A 19701-nucleotide genomic window follows, 5' to 3' on the forward strand; every position below is an offset into this window, starting at 1 on the left:
AATACTGGACTGATGAGGACAGAATCTGTTGAAATCACCACACCTCCTCTTCTCTTTTCTCTTATAAACTCAGTCACAACAAACACACATTTACTGGTTTGCTTCTTGTCACCAATGACTCACTAGAGAAACTTAAAACTGCTTACGTGGAAGTGAAACTCTAAAAATGTGAAACTGTTTCACAACAATTATGGTCTAGCCAGGAGTTTGCTAGTTCCCCATAAATCATTCTGGCAGAACAGGATTCTTTAAAAACAAAGAATCCTGAAATTAAATTTACATTTAATACAGACAAAAAAAAACAAAACAAAAAAAAAACGGTATTTTTCAATATAATGTGTCGGTCAGCACAACATTCATCAGCCAGCAGTGAGGTAGTGCACATTTGCTTATTTATTAACTAATAATAAACTTTATTTGCATAGTACCTTTCACAAATGAATTGCAGCTGAAAGTGCTTTACATAAAAAAGACACTGAATGAACATAAACAGGGAAAGAAAATTGAAATGGAGAATAAAACCCACTGGATAATAGTGAAAATAAGATAAAAAATAAGGGTTTTGCCTCATGTGCACACCAATTGGTGTCTAAGCCTCTGAAACAAACAAGCATAACAGAGCCTCCCGTTTCACCTCTACTCTTGATTAACCAAAATAGGCCGAATCCAGCCAACCCCAGACTATCTTCCTACAGATTTAACCTCACTCTTGCTGTTATCTGTGTTGGCACAACCTAAAGCTGCCCCGGAATAATGCATAAAGTAAGAGGAACACAAAACCACTGAAAATGAATGATAAAAATAAACTTAAAAACTAAAATACATAGAATGCATAAAATCAAGTAAAATACAACTATTTAAGAGAAGAGCAACAGTGCATAAGTGCAAGACAAAGTGCAAAAAAATCAGGCTTGTATGAGGAAAGTCACAGGTAGTTTAAGAGAGGAGAAAAGTTTTTAGCTTTCTTTTAAAATATTCAGCAAGCTGCTTCCCTGGTATCTATAAGTAGTGTGTTAATTGGGCTGCATGATCAATTTTCTTTCTGCTGTGGCTGGAAACCTCCAGTAAACCTGCAGCAGATTATTACAGTGTTCTTGAAGACAAACAAGCAATGTAGCTTGGTCTACAAGGAAGTACCCTAAAATCAATTGTAAATGTTACAGGAAGCCAGTGCAGAGCAGCTAAAACTGGACTCATGTGTTCTCTCCTCTTGGTTCTGCTTAATAGTCAAGCTGCAGAGTAAATCGTAAATATGATGTGGTAATAATGAATAGTCAATGAGTAGGAATAATGAAATTATGATACATGAGCTCACAGGCAAAGGCAGCAAGTCCAAGCAGAAGCCAAGAGCCCACAGGAATCGGAGCAGGTAAAACGTACATGCAGACAGGGATTCAGGTTCAGGTAGAAAAGGCTGAAAAGAGAACACACGAAGCAATACTGACAATGTGGCAGCTGATTGGGGAAAAGGGGGTGGTATGAATACACTGACAGGGTGACTGGGGAATAAAACAGGTGAGTAAGACAAGAGGATGTAAGACTCAGGTGACCAGGAGTGATGGGAAAGCATGCAGCAGCCTGGTGAATGTGGCAGTCAGAGGTGACAGAGAGGCAGAATATGCAAAAAGATGCAGCCATTGTGTTCAGGTCTTACTTACACTGTCCATGTTCATAGTACTCTATGTTTACAAATTTGAATCACTCCTGCACACTTTCACCTGTGCTTGCAAGCTGTGTTCATTCATCTGACTTTTGAAAGGACTTTGTTAACCTACATATATTAATGCACCCAACAGTAGCGAATGATAACACAGTTTTCACGGGGCTTAATTATCCGTGTATACCATTAAAAGAGTGTAGTATGCACAATAAATGCTGTCATCGTTAAACAGCACATTGCATGTGAGACAAACACCACAGAATTAAGCTTTTATTTAAAATGCTGTAGTATGTTTCCTCAGTGAATATTTTGAGCACTGCATTGCAAAGTGGCTGCTTTCTGTTCCTGAATCCTGTAACCACATCTTCAATACAGACAATAACATACCCCTCCACATTTAGATCTCCTCCCCATTGTCCAGTCACATCACTGCAGCCTCCAGCCTCCATAGACTGTCAACTCTGTCTGAATAAGCAGTGAAACAAACATGTATTTGCCTCAGGTTCAGATGAGACCAGCATATACAAAAATCGAATTTCTAATAATAATCAAACTCAAAACAATCAAATTTTCAGATAAACAGTAATAAGTACTTTTCATACCTGTTTTAACTGCTCTGTCATGTACAGCACAGTGCTTCTTGATGTGTTTTATGCTGCCATAAACTCATATCATTTTAAATCAAAAAATGTTTTTTAAAAATGTAACAGTGATTCCACAAAAAAGAGAAAAAAACTGTGTAAAGTTTACAGGGGTTTGTTCTCTTTCAAATTACTGTTTTAACATCAAAAATCCTTTATTTTAATTAAAACAGACAAAAGCAGAAAAAAAGAAAAAAGTACCTGCACTCATAAATATTTCATTTTATGCTGCTTCATATTTCTACTCCACTACTCTCCTGAATGTTGTACTTTGTACTCCTCTGACAAGTATACTCTACTAATACGTAGTTATTGTGCATATTTAGATTTTGCACACATGATCTTATAAATCATGATGTATTGTTTGCGATTGAACAACTATAAACAATATATAAAGATACAGGAAGCTCAAAATATCGTGAACTTTTTTGTTTTGCATTTATTTTTTGTATAACTTCAAATGCTTTGAAGTGGAAAAGCCAGATTCTAAATCCAGTTTCTCCTGTTCAAGTTGAGCACATATTGTGTGAAACAATTCCTTGTGTTGCTGCAATCCCAATCACAAGAAGAAAACGATCAAATTCTGAAGAATGCCACATCACATGCACACACACCAGACACACACGCACATAAGCAGACATCAGTGGGTGTGTTCACAAGTCAGAAGCTGCTGCTGCAGTCATATTCAAGCTGTGTTCAGGGACTGGTTCATTGAGCCCTGCTCTCTGATCCACCATGAAGCTGCATGTGGTCGTTCCTCTGTGTGCTCTGCTCACTCTCACCCAACAGGTAAAAAAGACACTGGGAAAATAGTCATTATTATTCTGTTGTATGTTAATGACTTTCAGCTCCTTAAATTCTTTTATAATTTATCATACAGCACCCTTTTCAAATGCAGATATACTGACATGACATGCCATGTTCGATTTTCTTGATTTCAGACACCTTCACGTGATGTGAATTGTATGTGTGAGCTGACTCATTCAGAGAAGGCATTCCCTCATGACAAACTCAGCACAGCGGAGGACAGTGCATCAAAATGCAACAGTAACCTCACTCCACAGAAGGTAACTTGTTGGGAGATTTTCTAAACCAGACTGCAAAGAACACAACCTCCCTCAGCAGCTGTAGTACTAGTAATACTAATAAAGATAAAGCCAGACTCCTGTATGTGTGCTTTCATGCTGAGTGATGTGTGAGCACAGTGTCTACCTGCTCGCTCTGCAGACTCTGCAGCTGGAGAGTCTGCTGCTGGGTTTAGAGCGACGTGTGCTCCAGCTGCAGGAAGATGTGTCCGTGCTGGAGAGAGAGGATGACGGACAGCTCTACTCAGTTCTCAGCCTGCTGGTGGTAGAGAATGAACTGCTGGAGATCAAGCAGCTCATCAACAGGCTCAACAGGACCATGCTGGCACACCAGTGGCTAACTACTAATACCACTAAAGAGGTATATTCACATGGATTGACAAGCACCAGCTGCTCAACATTAGCATCTTTGAGGAAGGCAGCGTTTGTGTGCAAGTCTGATCAAAATCTGGATTGATTTTTGATATTTATACCCAAAATGTCCTGTACTCTAGTGTTGGTAAAGCTATTAGATTTCCACAGTCACAGACAAATGAAAGAAACTGTCTTCTGACAGTGTTGCACTACCCTGTTTCTGTAAAAGAGTACTTTACCCACTTAGCATTGTACTCATAACATTATAACATCTTCTCTCTCAAAACTGTTACCTACAAACCTGAAATGTAACTCTCTATTTTCTTACTATTCTCTAGCAGTGATGTGGAGTGGGCTACACAGGTTTGGTAAACCTGTGCTCTTCAGCCCCAAGCAACACTGACTCGAGTGACATCACTTGAGGCAATTTATCAAATTTTCATCTCAGACAAAAGGCTTTACGCAACTTTTTTCACATATGCATAATCTCACCAACAATTACACATTGTGATTTTACTATATCCTTATGCATTCACTCACTGCAGTGGCAGTGAGGAATTTGAGACTTTATAGGCAAAAGCTTAGGAAGTATTTTGCCTTGTGTGCACACCAATTGGTGTTTAGGCCTCTGAAGCGAACAAGCATAACAGAGCCTCCCATTTCCTGGTGGACACAGATTCACCTCCAGGTTTGATTAACCAAAAGAAATAGAATTCAGCCAAGCCCAGAATGTCTTCCTACAGGTTTAACCTCACTCTGGGTATTATCTGTGTTGGCATGGTGTTCACACACTTCACTTCACACATCAGTTTCAACTCAATTAACCTTTCTAGTTTTTTAAATGTTCCCACTACTCAGTGCATGTTGTGTCAAAAGCTTGGCCCATCATGTATTTATTGTCAAAAGAATGCTAGGCTTATTTTTATTGTTGTATTCATTTTTTTACGCTCAGTTGATATTCTGAGAATTCCAGTGGTGCTAACCCTACACTTATCTTCTATTTCTTTCACATACAAAACATTCCTGTTTTGGAAATTAACATCTATTTGCAAAGAGTAACTTTCTACAAACTAAAAGCATGAAAAACCCAATCATGCTTTTGCAGGAGTATATATATTCTTTCTTCATCAAAGCAAAAGCCAGTCCAGTTTCTCTGATGACAGTTAATGCTGCTTTCAAGGGCACTCATATTTGCTGTTTGTCAGCTGGATGACCTGAGAGCAGAGATGCAGGAGCTGGAGACATATGACACCATGCAGGTGGTGAAGAGAGAAAAAGACAACCAGCGTCTGAAGAGGGACCTGGACCAGTGCAGGGATGGACTTCAACCCACCACCCTACCCACTCAGCCTCCACATGGTATGCCATTGCTTTTTTCGGTATAGTTTACGGCCAACAAGGGCAAATGCACTTCTCAAAACATGTCCATTAGGAGAAATGTGCTGCAGCTTCAGAAACAATACCAACTGAAAGACCATAAAAAAAGTCAAAACAAATACAACAAAGAAAACCTGCTGCACAATGCCAAAACAAATACATTAACAGGAAACACACTGCAGACACAGAAACAATGTCTAAAACACAGAAACGCCAAGCAAACAGAAAAAGCTATATGTCCTGTAAAGACAACTCCTCTCCCTCCCTCTAGGAGGAGTGCTAAGAGGAACAGCTTGGTTTTCGATCCGCGAGAGAGGCCGGACGAGAGTCTTTGTTTTAAAAGCAGGAAGAAAAAGGCGAAGGCCAAATGTAAAAAAGAATAAAAACCTTTTTAAACGTATAATGTCACCTCTTAACTCTTCCTGCTTCAAAGACAAAACCTCTCTGTCAGTCTCTCTCTCTCAGGTCTCCTCATTAAGAGCTAATGAAGGGTGTAAATGAACTGTGGGAATCTCTCAGCACCAATCACCACAATTAGGAAGTAATAATCAAGCAGTGGACAACCAGCTGTACTTATTTAGTACATCTCAGTAGCTCCACATTTGCACAGTTTCTGTCTCTCACTCTGATTTTATATGTTCCTCCAGGTTACTGTCCCCACGGCCAGTTTCGGAACGTTACCGGGCCGAGGGTCTACACGGCAGGAGAGTACCCTGGGTCCTACGCGTATGGAGCCTGGGGTCGGGATCCTAAACCAGAGGCGGGGAAGGAGAACTGGTATTGGATGGTCATACTGACCTCCAGCGACAAGTTCTCCAACTACGTCCGTTTCTACTCCAGCCTGAGCGCTCTCATTGTAGGTGTGAGCACACCAGGTAAACAACTCTCGTGTTCTAGTTTTTTTACTTATTCAGAATCAGGTTTCTTGGCCACATACATAATTAGAATTTGACTGTTTTGCATTGCTGTCAACGACACTTTTCCAAGAACAAGATTGGTAGAAATAGAGATACAGTTAAAAGCAAAGACAACAAAGATGGCCAACAATACAGTAGGTAAACTGAAAGAATTAACTGTAATATACAAATAGCATATAAAAGACATGTTTGGACACACACACAATAATTAAAGGGTGTAGGAGTGGTAAGAGTCAACATGGAAAATCCAGATATTGCTTTTGGAAATCCAAAACATTGTACAAACCTGAATGCTGATTTTACTTGCAGCTCCTCAACAGAAAAAGTCTGCTAAAATATTGATTTGATTTCTGGACCAAAAAGCACCGTCTCCACAGTATGAGTGGGATGTGGGAGACAGGGTTTCAGGTGAGTTGTTCGAACAAGGGAAGTCTAACTTTATACTCGAGAGATGGATGACATTTTTTATCTATCCATGACACCACACATCCATTTATTTTTGCAAAGACTGGCTTTGTTTTAAAATAAGAAATCTGTAAAGACGTAAGTAACTTGATAGGTCTGTACACAGCTCAACGGACGGATCCGTGCCTGCCGAGACCTATCAAGTGGAGATCAATATACACATCCACATGAACCTTTACTGCCCGGAGGCTGTCCAGACAGTGTCTGGACAGCATGGATTGATCGGGATTGGAGGATGATGGATTAGAAAACGCAGATGAAATTGTAGACAGGGACCACACTTTATACTATACTCAGCTTCGAGAAATGGGAGCTATTATAAAAGTTTGGTTGACACCTTTATGTAAGCATCTTTTTTTTTCACCTACATATACATGTAAGTAGTGTATATAAAAAGCAACAACGAACAGGAACATAGAGTGTCCATATTTAAGTCAACCTGTTTCTGTACAGAAATCACTGTGCATCAGCTGCAACGTGACTTTAGTTACTGTTTACTTGGTAACCGTTGCTATAAAGGTCCAGGCAAGACAATGAACCTGCCCATCTACACTAAAACTTGAAAAATATGTCTGTACTAGGGTTGTATATCTCCACCACTGAGGCCGATTCGATATGCATCTCGATGCGCTGACACCGATACAATACAGTTACGATACACTGAAGCTCCCATCGATACAATGCGATACGATTCACTCCTGCTCACGATACGATGCGATTCAAAAATGATTTGATAACGATATGACTTAACTATAAAAGGATGTTTCGATATGATGTGATCATTCAATACAGTTAGTTGCAGTATGAGAGAGTAACAGTAACATCAGGTTTTTTACCTCAATAGCACAATTCTGCTTTATCTCTGTATCGATTTGAGGGATGTATTTAATATTTGTTTTTTTTATGGAGTAACCAATAAATCATATTTAAAAAAAGACATATTTCAGTAGACAGAGCATTCAATTGTATTTATAATTAGCACTCCTAACTCCCAATTATGTTCTCTGTCTCTATAATTATACAAAATGTATAAAACTTCACAGTTTAAACTGTTTCAGAAAGCTCAGTATTAACAATGTGAATAGTGCAAATAACATGACCAGCAACACATACTACTGTCTGCCAGAATGATGTGCTTGTTTCAGTAAGTTGACTGATTTCTTACAAAGAATGAAAATCAAATAACAATGTTTTACAGAATCAAGTGTAAAAAAAAAATAAAACTATAACTGGCAGCCAGTAACAGCTGCTGTAAACAATACTCTCACCAAGGGGCTCAAATAGAGGTATTTCTTGTCCATAGTGCTCCTGTGTATTAGGAGGAAAACGTATTGGTGTAATTTCTATAAGAAATTGAACATGTAAATAAATAACATTTCCTAACAAGTCTTTCTTAACTGCTGACAATGTAAGCAAAAAACATCAACAACTGGCAATCAAACAATGTCATTTACTGCAAACACCTCACTGATTTACCTCATATGGCTTAGTTTCAGGTTTTTCTTTAGAAATATTAACAGGTCTACATGTTCTGGGAATAGCAAACTGCGCTGAGCAGTCACTATTTTTTTTTTTATTCTGCTTGTATTCATCTTGTGTTATTTGTGTTTTACCCGCAATGTAAAGTGTCACTAAGTGTTCTGAAAGGCGCTTCCAAATAAAATGTATTATTATTATTATTATTATTATTACTATGTCAGCAGCGGTACTGAACACTCGTTCAGAAGGAACGCTTGTTGCGTCGTGCTGCCGACGTACTTGATAGCCGCACGGCATTGTTTGCAAATTGCGTGCGTCTTGTCTCGCTGACCCCCTCGCTTAAAAAAACCCAAAATATTGCCACACGTTTGATTAATGTGTCTTTTTTGGTACATTAAATATCTCGTCGCAGCTATCGTCTTTCTCGTTTGCCTCGTTTGTCTGTTGTGTACAACACCTGCTTGCGTCACTGCCTGGGGACGCGATGGTGCATTCAGGTTGCCTTGAAAACACTAGAACATAGATAGAAATAGTCGATTTAACAATGGGATTTGCCGGTGTAGACAGGCTAGAAGAGATGCACCGCGAATTCACCCGTAAATTATATCCGATGCACGTTCATTCTACCGGTGCAGTCGCATCGCAAACGTTTATATCGGACCACCAATACGAATCGGTGAATCTCCACATCCCTAGTCTGTACATATAAATTTTTATTTTTTTTAAAGAGGCTCAGCTTGGATCTGTAGTTTTTAGGAAACCTGACTCAAAAGTGCATTTGTTAGGGACTATTTTCAGCGTGGATTATCCACATTTGGTGCTCTAATGAGTTTTTATGGCAGCAGGATGTGAGTCTAACTAACAGTTTACAGTTTATTCATTTACAGGAACAAGATGTAGTGTTTTTAAGCTTTTGAAAAACAGTTCCCTCAATACTTTTATCAAGTCATTTTGGTTTTGGTCTTTTTGCTGACCATGCTTAAAAACCTAGCACATTATCAGGCTTCAAAACATACATATTATTGATTGCTTGACATCGATACTTATTTATCATTGCATTTGCTCCTACTGTTCTGGCTTTCTCTTCTTCATTTTCCAGGTGATGTCCAGATCCACTCCTCTAACCCAACCACCAACACCATCCAGGGTCCAAACGTGGTGCTGTATGGAGGGGCCTTGTACTACAACTGTTACAACCAAGATGCTGTTTGTCGATTCAACCTCACCACCAAAGCTGTTACCACCTTACAGCTGCCCAAAGGCACCAGGTTCACTGCTTCATTATTTTTTGACCGGGTGTTGTCGATGCCAGAATTAATGCCTTGATATGACAAAAAATAACAAGTTTTGGCATCTTTTGCATAAAAATATTGAATTCAACAAAACAAGAGTATAGAACAACAAATGAACCAGCTTGTCAGGAAGGTGTGGACTTAAAGAAACTATGGGAGCTATGGGGTAGAACCCAGATGCAGACTCGTGGGGTGCTTGGTTCAAATACATAAATTTATGAAACACAACGAAAAAACACAACTAAGGGAACTATGATAAAACACACTCACTAGGGACAAGGGTTATACATACAACGAGGGCAAACACCGGGAAACACTGAGCAAACACTACACACAAACACAAAACACAAAACACAAACACAGCACTTGAACTAACTAACTTAGAACATGACAACTTTAGACACAGACAAGACTAGCAACTTGCATTTACATAAAACATGGCACGACTAAGACAATACTAGAAACACACATACATGAAACATGGCAAGACTAAAACACTACGGCTACAAAATTAGAAAACCAAAAATGCTCCCAAAGTAGGAAAACACAAAGGGCTATGAAACGGAACTGACCAAGTGAAAGAACTAGATAAGAAAAACTAACAACTCATAATACACTCCTAAAAACGGAGGAACAAGAATCTAAATAACAAAAGTAATCAAACAGAAATTCACTCTTTAACGAGGAGAACAAACTAGGAAAAGAAAACAGAAACTAGGTTATTAACGTTACAAACAAATAACACTCATGAACGAACTATGGCATGGGAGCTCAAACTAACCAGGGAAACGCAGACAAACACTAAGGACGGTGGAACACTAACATAAAACAAGGCATAAACAGGAACAAGGACAAGAACAAGACAAGAAACATACTTACTAGAACTGTGGCAAATTAGAGACAAAGACCAAATTAAGGAGACAATTACATAAATCACGGCGCGCACATGAACAAAGGAACACAACAAAGAACACTCACTATGGGGCTATGGCTAAGGCTGTGACTATGACTATGGCTATGGCTGTGGCTGTGGATATGGTATACGGCAAGGTGACAAGACAGCAAGGTAGTGCAGACAACGACCCAACAAGGACAGGGGGGAAGACACAGACTGAAATACACAAGGAGGGATCACTAATGACACACAAGTGGAAGCAATCAGATAATCACAGGGATGGAAAACACAGGAAGCAAAGTAACCCAAAGACACATAACATGAACCTTCAAAATAAAACAGGACGTGACAAAATCCAGACAAAGACAACACACAATCACAAAAACACGGGGCAAGGGTTGAGACTAAGACAATACAAAACTCTCTTACATAAATTGCAAATTTCTCTTTGGAGATGAATAAAGTATCTATATCTATCTATCTAAAACGTAGCTGGCTATAGACTAAGACAGGACTATAAAATCGAGCACATAAAACATGGCATGACTTAGAAGACATTAGGGATACACTTACGAGAAACAAGGCATGGCTGAGACAACACTAGGAATACACACCTGGATGTGAACAAAGACAGCACATGGACAAACACTTACAAACTGAATGGGGCAAAGGCAAAGATAAACAAGAGAAAACTAAACATAAACGGGTCATAACACATGAAAAAACAAATGAAAGCATGATGTAATGACTCAAAGAAAACTAAGATACAGATATATTCTTCACCAGATTTACGTTTTAAAAACAAAACATCTGTTTTCTGTTGTTTTTTTCAGGTTTAACTCAAAGGGTAACTTCTGTCACCTCGATGACTGCTACTTGTTCACAGACCTGGACCTGGCCACAGATGAGTCAGGCGTCTGGGTGATCTATACCACCACCCAGGACTTTGGCTACATGGTGCTATCCAAGGTGGAGGAACCACTGGCGCTCGGCCAAACCTGGCGCACCTCGATCTACAAGCAGGGGGTGACCAACACCTTTATGGCGTGCGGAGTGCTCTACGCAACCCGGTATGTCAACAAAGACACTGAGCAGATCTTCTATTCGTTCGACACCACCACAGGAGTAGAAAGGTTCAACCTCGACATCTTCATCAACAAGATGTCTCCCAACATTTATTCTCTGAACTACAGCCCTGTGGACCAGATGCTGCACGCCTACTGTAACTCCTACATGGTTTCCTACAAGGCTTTGTTTTCGTGAAAGGATAATGCTGACAACATTTTCTATACCTGTATTTTAAAAATGGCTTAATTTGAATCATGTCATACTCAGTATCCTGCTACTCTCGGTTTATTTTCTTCTGTCTTTTTCATTTTGTAAGTTCAGTTGTTTCTACTCCACTGTTCTTTCTACTAGTGGCAACACATAACCATGATGAAATATAATGGCAGTGATCGAAACATCCCAGTGAGTTTGTAAAACGTTGAGTTATTATAGCTGCCTCTTACACCTTTAGCTCCTAGTGTACAGCTAAGTACACTAGTATTGACCCAGGCCCACATTTAACCCATAGACTACTGGCTTTGTTGGTGAGAATAGTTTAATACAATGGAGATCTATGGGAATTAATGCAGCTTAAGTTAAAGCATTCATCAAAGTGAAGCTCAGAACTAGCATCCAAGTTTGGTTACAATAGCTTAATTTTGATTTCTGAGCTTTCATGTAAAAATGAAGTTAAAGGCACAGGTCTAAAAATGAATAGTTTCAAAACAGATTGATGTGCTGAACTTTCCCTGATAACTTCAGACCAGCGAAGTCCGCAGATGATCCTAACTCATTTTCAGTATGATTAGCCCATCGGATTCTGAGTTGTTGAAAATAGGATTCTGAGAAAATTTAGAAAAGATTGCAACATTTGACATATTTTAGGTTGAGGTCAGTGAGTGTCATTTTATGTGCTTAAGTAGTGGAGTCTGACTGTCCAGTTTGGTGATTTTTGGTTGTCATGTTAACACTTTCAGTGGAGAAAAATAATAACAAACAAAGAAAGAATGATAAAAACAAAATCATTCGGGCTCTATTGTGCGCTTTTTGCTGAAATATAATAAAACATACTCATAAGGCCGAGAAAAAAATATATAAGCCTGTTTCAAATAAAACTCCAGTTCTCTCTGTAGCTGATTTATGTACTTTTCTAGAATGTTTACAAAATGATGCTAAGGCTAATAAAAAATGATTTGAAACAGTTTGTGTCATAAATGTCTTATTGAAATCTGTTCACCAAGGACGCCATCTGTACATTAAATCATAAGGATCTCAGAAAAAAATTAAGGAAATGAGAAACGAGAGCTGCTCATCACATTGAAAACAGGACTAAAAATGATCCGACACATGACTCCTCCAATTCTGACATAAAGTCTTTATTTCTTACTTGTTACTTGATCAGTACATGGACAGAGACAGCTTACTTTGTATATGTATTTATATATAATATATTTAAACTTTACATTACACATCTGAATGACAACAAAGCAGGTAAGAGTCCTTCTAATGTTCTGAATAGAAACAAGCTCATGGGGAAGACTCCCACAATATGAAACAATCCAAACGAGAAAGAAAAGAACTTATTGCTCAATACAATTCAATCATAATGGCAGTAAGAAGAAGAAGAAGAAGAAGAATAGTAGTGTTACACAAGAACCAATACCGTTATACCAAGATGAGGTTACACCCTATTGTTGCCTATAAAAAAGAGAAACTCCAAGGGAAGAGGAACAGAAATATGTTGAAGTTATCTTCACAATACAGTAGTGTTAGAGTGTTCAGTCTGGGTAACCTGCTCTATAAATAAAAAGTATCTACAATTGCAAGGAGGACCAAGGTCTAAACAAACTGATCCAGTGCCAGTTTACTGTAGACTTTCACACATCGCTACTGAACTTCACTATTCATAGACCTTGAAGAGGAGCAGGAAGGAGCTGGGTTTTCATATACAGGGTTAGGGTCAAAGATGTGGGTTAGGGATAGAAGTGCAAACCATGGGGAGGGGTTTCTGAGAGGCGTAGGTTGACAATACTGTACAGCACTTCAAAAAAGGACAAAATACATTCAGGAGCCCCCCAGGCAGTTTGGGTAGAAGGCGAGTAGGAGGAAACCAAAGTGTAGATGGCAGAAAATAGCTTTGTGAAGAGAGAAAACACTGAAAGACGATCGTGGACGAACTCCGCTACATGCAAACTTCAGTGTTCATGAAATTCATCCATGAGGTTCTGAGAGGAGTGACTGAGGTGTTTGATCTGACTGTCTAACATCTTCCTCATAATCTCTACTTCCTGCATGTCAGGGTTTTTTTTTTTTGCAAACTACTACATTTATTGGATACTTCAAACAACTCAACAATCATCTCTCAAGCTTCAACAAAAACACATTCGTTTCCTTTAACATTCATTCAGTATCTCTCTCTGAGTTTTGGTGACCATCTTTTCTCTTCTTATTTGCATGAAAAAAGGGTTTCCCCATCCATCGGCTTCTCTCCTGGGTCCCCTGGAGCTCAGAAACACGACTAACACTACCAACATTTTTAAAAAGTGACTTCAGCTGATAGCCCTTTAGGGTGCGACTGGGTTTGCCTGTGAGAGCCGGGGCACCTTGTGATTGTTTTAGAGGGAAGGGGTTATTTTTTTATGGTGGCTGGGGGTTGCCCTACATTCCGAGCTTGGCGCCCAAATGGCTCCAAAAAAGCCCCGCCCCTTACAGGCCTCCACAGGGAAGCGCACACCTCAGTGATTGGAAGCTACTCCCCTTCTGACAGGGGACCAAAGGGTTTTTTTTTTTGTAAAACTGGAAACAGGAGAAGGTGACTATGGTACATGAATACTGTACATTACTAAGCCAACAAGCAGGGGACCCCATCTCTGATCACTGTCGACGAGGTGGTCCAGTATTGCAGCAGATAACACCACACAGCTTCACTAGTCTAAAACTATACTTATATACATGTGCTATAATGGTGAGATTATGATTACACAGCACATCAAAACACACACTGACCACATAGCAATGAATTCCATATTGTGTGTGAATTTTGTGTATTTATGTCTTTTCTTTGGCTCAGTTCCCTTACAAAGCACAGCCCACACAGCTTTCATTTCAGAAGATGGGTGAAAATGTGTGTGTGCATTAAAATGCACGTGTGGTTGTGGCAACTTTGTGTGAGTGTGCATGAGAAAGAGGGAGAGAGAGAGAGGGTAGCTTTGGTATATCCACAGAGAGGGGCTGGGCGCTGTAAGGGAAGGCTGCTGCGAGTTCTTTGGTGGTGACTCGGAAAGAGAATTTGTTGGGTCAGCCTGGTCCTGCCTCGGTCCCCCTGGTCTGGTTTGGTTTGGGTCAGAGTGTGATTGTCATGTTAGAGACCACAAAGAGCCGACTATGGCCAGAACCACGTCCATGCACTGGAGTTTCGAGACTGATGATGGTGGTTGCATTCATGGCTCTATTTAACTAACCATATGTAGGGTGCTAATGACAAATGCCAAAATTACTAGATACTACTCAGATACTAGAATGTCCTACGATTACTTTCACAATCACATGCATATACATGTTATATACTTATTCTAGCCTATATTCATGTAGTGGACTGTCTTGGAAATGCGAGATGACACACAGCTTAAAGCTGCACTCAGCTGCATTGCACTAATTTGAGCCAAAAATGCCAGTTATAAAGGAAAACTTGAACTTCAGTAATCAATGTGACATCAGTACACTGGTCCTGACTGGCCTAATGCATACAGCATTGTGCATAATGATTTGATGTTTTAATTAATCTCTTCCTAGGCAGAGACGTGACATTACAAACATAACAAGTGATTGAACTGTATGAATCTGTGTCCTGATTAGTACGAACTGGGTGATCTATACTGCACTCCTATTTTGCAATTTAAGCTCATACAGATATATTTCCCTACTAGGCATAACTGTATTCTGCAGTTTGCATGCTGCATACAGCCATCATGAAACTATTCAGCTTACCTTGGTACATTTTCCACTGTCTTTTTTAAGCAGTTAAACACTTCACTATGTAAGATATTGACATTTTGATTGATTATAGGTGAGTGATTAAAGTCTGGGAATATAAGTCCACCTCTGAGTTAAAAGTTTTCTGCATGCTGATCAAGTGCCATCATCAAGTGCCATTCATTGTAACTGTACTGCTACATGAGCTACACTGGATTGTATATTTACAGCATATCAATCATTTTCTGCTCATTTGATGCTGAACAGCAGGTGGACTCCAGCGGTTTACAAATTACAGATTGTCATCGTACTCAAACTCAAGATTATTCAAACACGTTTGGTTATCTTTTGGCCATATCATGCACAGATTATTATGGGAAAAGCAATAAAAACAGATGAGGCTGCACATTTTATGTCAGCCAAGCTCCCTGGTGGTGTAGTGGCTAGGGTTCAGTGTGCTTATGACTGGCGCCTGGGTTTCATTTCTGTTGATTGTTCAGGATGCAATAATAATTCATAGATTCCAGCCTCAGATTGTGTCTCAGATAGGACATTTGTAAAGATCTGTGACTATCTGCACACACAGAGTCATCTATTATTACAAAGCTGTATTTTTAGAAAGCTGTATTTTTAATACTTGTCTGGAAAAGCGTGGATGATGATAATGTAGGTCCATCCATAAACAACAGGCCAACCTGCTCCGAGCGGTATTCTCACACTACCCACGCGTCGAAACTCATGTACGCTGATGACATCATTCTTTTGCTTTTTAAGTGTAGTTTACAGGTTTGACAGAAAGTCTTACCAAGTGCAGCTTTAAAACAGTGTGGTGAACTCTAGCTATGCTCTTAGACTAAAAAAAGCTAACAAATCCTCTCTAAGCACTACAGGCGCACTCGGCTACAATAGGCTGTGTTCTGCTGTCTGTCAAATTCTGGACACACCCCGCCTGATGCTCACCTGTCACTCATGGAGAGAAATAAACGTTGCTTACTAACAACACAGAGAGAGATACTCACATTTTTCCATACAACAAAAGAACAACTGTTTCAAAACACTGATGCATAACACATTTTCATTATGCAGCCCCCTAAAAGTTTCCCTTGCTGTATCCTGCACTTTCTCCATCTCTGACAGGTTTTCATATGGCATTATTAACAGCAGCTCATTATCACATATTGCTGTGTGGATTGACAGACAGGGTTACCTTCTTCTTTTTTCTTTTTTTTTGGGGGGGGGGGTAAAAGGGGTGCAGGCAAAGAATGAAGGGACACTTAGCAAACACAAGATTGACACTTACAGAACAAAAACAGTTGCCTAAATCTTTAAGTGCTGGGTGTCAGGTGTGGTTGGGGGTTTTAGTAGCAATGCATATGGAATTTTACAGTGGAGGAGGGAAAAAGATGGCAGACATAGGGATCTGGAGGAGATAGATGAAGACAAAGAGAGCTGTCTCACAAGCTTTCCTTCCTGTCTTTCCCCCCATCTCCTCTTTACTGTCATCCCATCCTGTCTCTCTCTTTCCATCCCTCTACCCCCTCCCTCCCTCTTCCTATGGCTGGCTGGCTAGATACTCAGCAGGACACCTCCATGGTGTGGGTGACCGTGCCGACTCCCTCGGTGCTGTCGGAATGGGTGCAAGCCCGAGAGCGGGACCCGTCCATGGAGCTGGCGCTGGTCAGGGAGGCCGTCCTGGAGCGAGCCAGGCGGGTCATACTGGCAGATGGCACTGGGAGGAAGGGGGGAAGGGGTGGCAGGGGGGGACAATTCAGCATTACATTTTGTAAAAAACTGTGCGATGAGTTGATGTTGGGGAGATGTGGGGAATACATGCTAATGTGGCGAACTGAAGATTATCCCTTTTTATAGCTGGTGTGAAAAGGCATCTAAATGGCTTAACCAACAGCCATGAATGGTTGGGTTTGTCTTTTAAAGCAGTTAATGTGCCTGCATGTCTACACAGAGACATGTCAGCACCATGCACAGGAGCAACTCTGGGCTCAGTTTGTCTTATGTAAAGCTCAATTCTTCTACGAGTGTAGAACTTGTATTAAATGATTTATTAAGTATTGATCAACTAATTAATTGCATTAGAGCAAGTGAATAAGTGGGCCTTGAGATGAGAGTGCTTTGTCAACTACTGTTTCCAATGTCAAGAATAATCTGTCAAACTCCATGTATTAATCCTGTTTGTGAATATGTTAATCCTGAGATTAACCAAATGCATATAATTCAACAGTAAAATCAGCAGTATACATGCAATAACATGGTTTATTATTGATGTAATTGCTCAGTAATTGTTTTGGTGGTAGGTAATGTAAGTTTAAAGCAGTGATTAATCTATAATTAATTTTTCGGTTGAAAGGGTTACATGTGTTAATGGTTAATGGCCACTTAGGGGCAGCGCAACAAACACAACACTGAAAAACAGTATTATCACTTTATAAAGTTAGTATAGAAAACATAATAACTAAAAGTTTTGTTAAAGCCTTTTTGCACTTCCAGTATACACAGAGCAATATTAGCATTCAATCTGGGTCGTATTTCGGGTCACCTGACTAATGTAAATAAATTACTCACTCTTTTTCTCTTTTAGCTCTGTTTTTGGGCTCCACCGGCTACTGGGGAGAACATCAGGCTTTTAAGATGCTTAATGCTCAGCTACATATATTCTCCAATTCGTCATACACTTTATTTTGTCTGTCATTTGGTGCTGGTTGGTTAGTGCACTGTCGATTTATCACAGCTTTTTCTGATACGAGAAATAAAGCTGAGTAGATGGGCCGGAAAATTTAAAAACAGTGAACTACAAGAGGCTGCAGAGCTGCAGAGCTGGAACTAGATTCTATGTGGGTCCATTACAAAAAAAGACCATTGATCCACTGTTTGTCACATACAAGTTTTGATTAGGGCAGCTTTAAAGAGCTGATAACCCTGAATCATTTTCATTTATCTGCTTTCATGATGGGTTTTAGTGTTTCCACCCGGACAGTAATAAAGGTCAAGAAAACACTGAAGCCCAGAGCCTCAGGGGATCATTTTGAGTGTCAAAGGTAGGCAACACCTTTTATTGTTATATATAGCATAATGTGCTTATGTAGTTCAGTCTCAGCGGTTTAACGCATAATCTGCATAACCCTGAGGACAATTTTCATTTTTATCTTGTGTTCAGTCAGCGGTTTATGGAGTTTTAGTGAGATTAAGTTCTCAGTTGGTTCCAGCAACATGTACATTTAGTGTTCTGTTACCCATTCTCCTTTAAAGCCCAAACGATTACTTTTCTCATGTAGCATTTAAAGACACGGTCATTTGTTACAAACTTAGTCCAAAAGGCTTCGCTCAAAGCTCGCTGAAGGCCATGCAAAGAGCAGTATTGGAGATGCAATGGTAAAGGAATTGGGGGAGGGGAAGTGAGGGCAGTATATTTTTCCGTGAGTGGAAAAATTATCTTTGATAAAACAATGATGGGGTTAAATGTCCTTGGGATAAGAAACAAAAACACCAGAAATGACAGCAAAAGTAAAAGTAATTCCGTAACAGCCCAACATATCGTATTCACAACCAAGTCAAATAAAAATGAATTTTAAAATGCCAATGTCATCGAACAGGGCAGCCATAAGAGGTCAGAGGTGAACAGGGAGGAGGAAGTACCTGGCCCTCCACTCAACCTCCGATCCTTCACATAAGCGACTGAGAGAACGGGGCAAGGGAGACAGAGGGCAAGATTAACACAACTCATGTCCCTCTGCATGAAATACATGACATCACAACACGCTGAGACATTACTACAACATTACTGCAGAAAAAGCTTCTATAACAGAAACACATGTGAAGAATCACAGTCTCACTGACTAACTACTCATTTTTTATGGATACTTACTGTAGCCCATTCCCTGCAGGAAATACTTGAAGGCTTCGGTCAGCTTGCCAGGCTGGAAAACAACACATCAGTTTTCATTTCACTGAACTTGGAGCCAACAATTGTCAAATATGGATGATGCATTAGTGTTGTGTCTGGATTTTTTATTTCTATTGGTAATGTGGCAGCCTGATGATTATGACTGTTACCTGCGTGAGCTGAGGAAGTCCACCAGAGTCAGCCATCTACCATGACAGGAGAGAACAGCAGTTAGCCAAACTGCTAATACCTCACAGCTAGAGGAACTAGAGCGAATGTACACCCTCTTTGCTTTCCTGGATTCTGCTAGCAATGATAACTCAAGTGTAAGTGTCCCAGCGGTCCTGTTTGAACCTGCTTGGAGACCTTTCTTGCTTGTTGACTTTCTCTCTTAAATAAGTCATGTTATCAGTAGTCACTCATCTAGTGCTGGACGCAATGTGTTCTGCATTACGGAATTCAAGATTATTTTTCTTTTGCTCAATGTATGATGAATGTACGATCTCTTATTGTCCATTATTTTCTTTGTATGTATCCTGCTAATCCATGTTTTATGAATTACTTCCTTTTTTGTAAGTGCACACAATGTGCAAAAATAAAAAAAAGAAAACTAACTAAA

General features: G+C 39.7%; 2 protein-coding genes across 3 annotated transcripts in view; one reads left to right on the forward strand and one right to left on the reverse strand.

Moving 5' to 3' along the window:
- Positions 1–3036: 3036 nt before the first annotated feature.
- On the forward strand, positions 3037–11731 carry LOC121607877 (olfactomedin-4-like). Its single transcript, XM_041938897.1, has 7 exons — positions 3037–3090; positions 3243–3368; positions 3529–3747; positions 4946–5099; positions 5765–5992; positions 9078–9246; positions 10999–11731. The coding sequence occupies exons 1-7, from the start codon at positions 3037–3039 to the stop codon at positions 11426–11428; spliced, it is 1380 nt and encodes a 459-aa protein (XP_041794831.1). The 3' UTR covers positions 11429–11731.
- Positions 11732–16750: 5019 nt separating this feature from the next.
- The window catches only part of ndrg4 (NDRG family member 4), a 56048-nt gene continuing 53097 nt past the window's right edge, over positions 16751–19701 (reverse strand). The window contains exons 15-18 of one of the 2 annotated variants that reach the window (XM_041939840.1): positions 19253–19288; positions 19065–19116; positions 18836–18874; positions 16751–16913 (exon numbers count right to left, since the gene is read on the reverse strand). In XM_041939840.1, the coding sequence (XP_041795774.1) occupies positions 16759–16913; positions 18836–18874; positions 19065–19116; positions 19253–19288 (282 nt within the window). In that variant the 3' untranslated portion in view covers positions 16751–16758. The remainder of the gene's footprint in view (positions 16914–18835; positions 18875–19064; positions 19117–19252; positions 19289–19701) is intronic. The other variant, XM_041939841.1, reaches the window with a different exon arrangement.

Source organism: Chelmon rostratus, chromosome 6 (assembly GCF_017976325.1).
Source record: "Chelmon rostratus isolate fCheRos1 chromosome 6, fCheRos1.pri, whole genome shotgun sequence".
Taxonomy (NCBI): Eukaryota; Metazoa; Chordata; class Actinopteri; order Chaetodontiformes; family Chaetodontidae; genus Chelmon; species Chelmon rostratus.

What these genes read in the sequence shown, in the direction of transcription:
- LOC121607877 (XM_041938897.1), top strand. Translation starts at nt 3,037, where the DNA reads ATGAAGCTGCATGTGGTCGTTCCTCTGTGTGCTCTGCTCACTCTCACC. An exon ending in ACCCACTCAGCCTCCACATG is followed by an intron (nt 5,100 to 5,764) that starts GTATGCCATTGC and finishes ATGTTCCTCCAG; the next exon opens with GTTACTGTCCCCACGGCCAG. An exon ending in CAGCTGCCCAAAGGCACCAG is followed by an intron (nt 9,247 to 10,998) that starts GTTCACTGCTTC and finishes TGTTTTTTTCAG; the next exon opens with GTTTAACTCAAAGGGTAACT.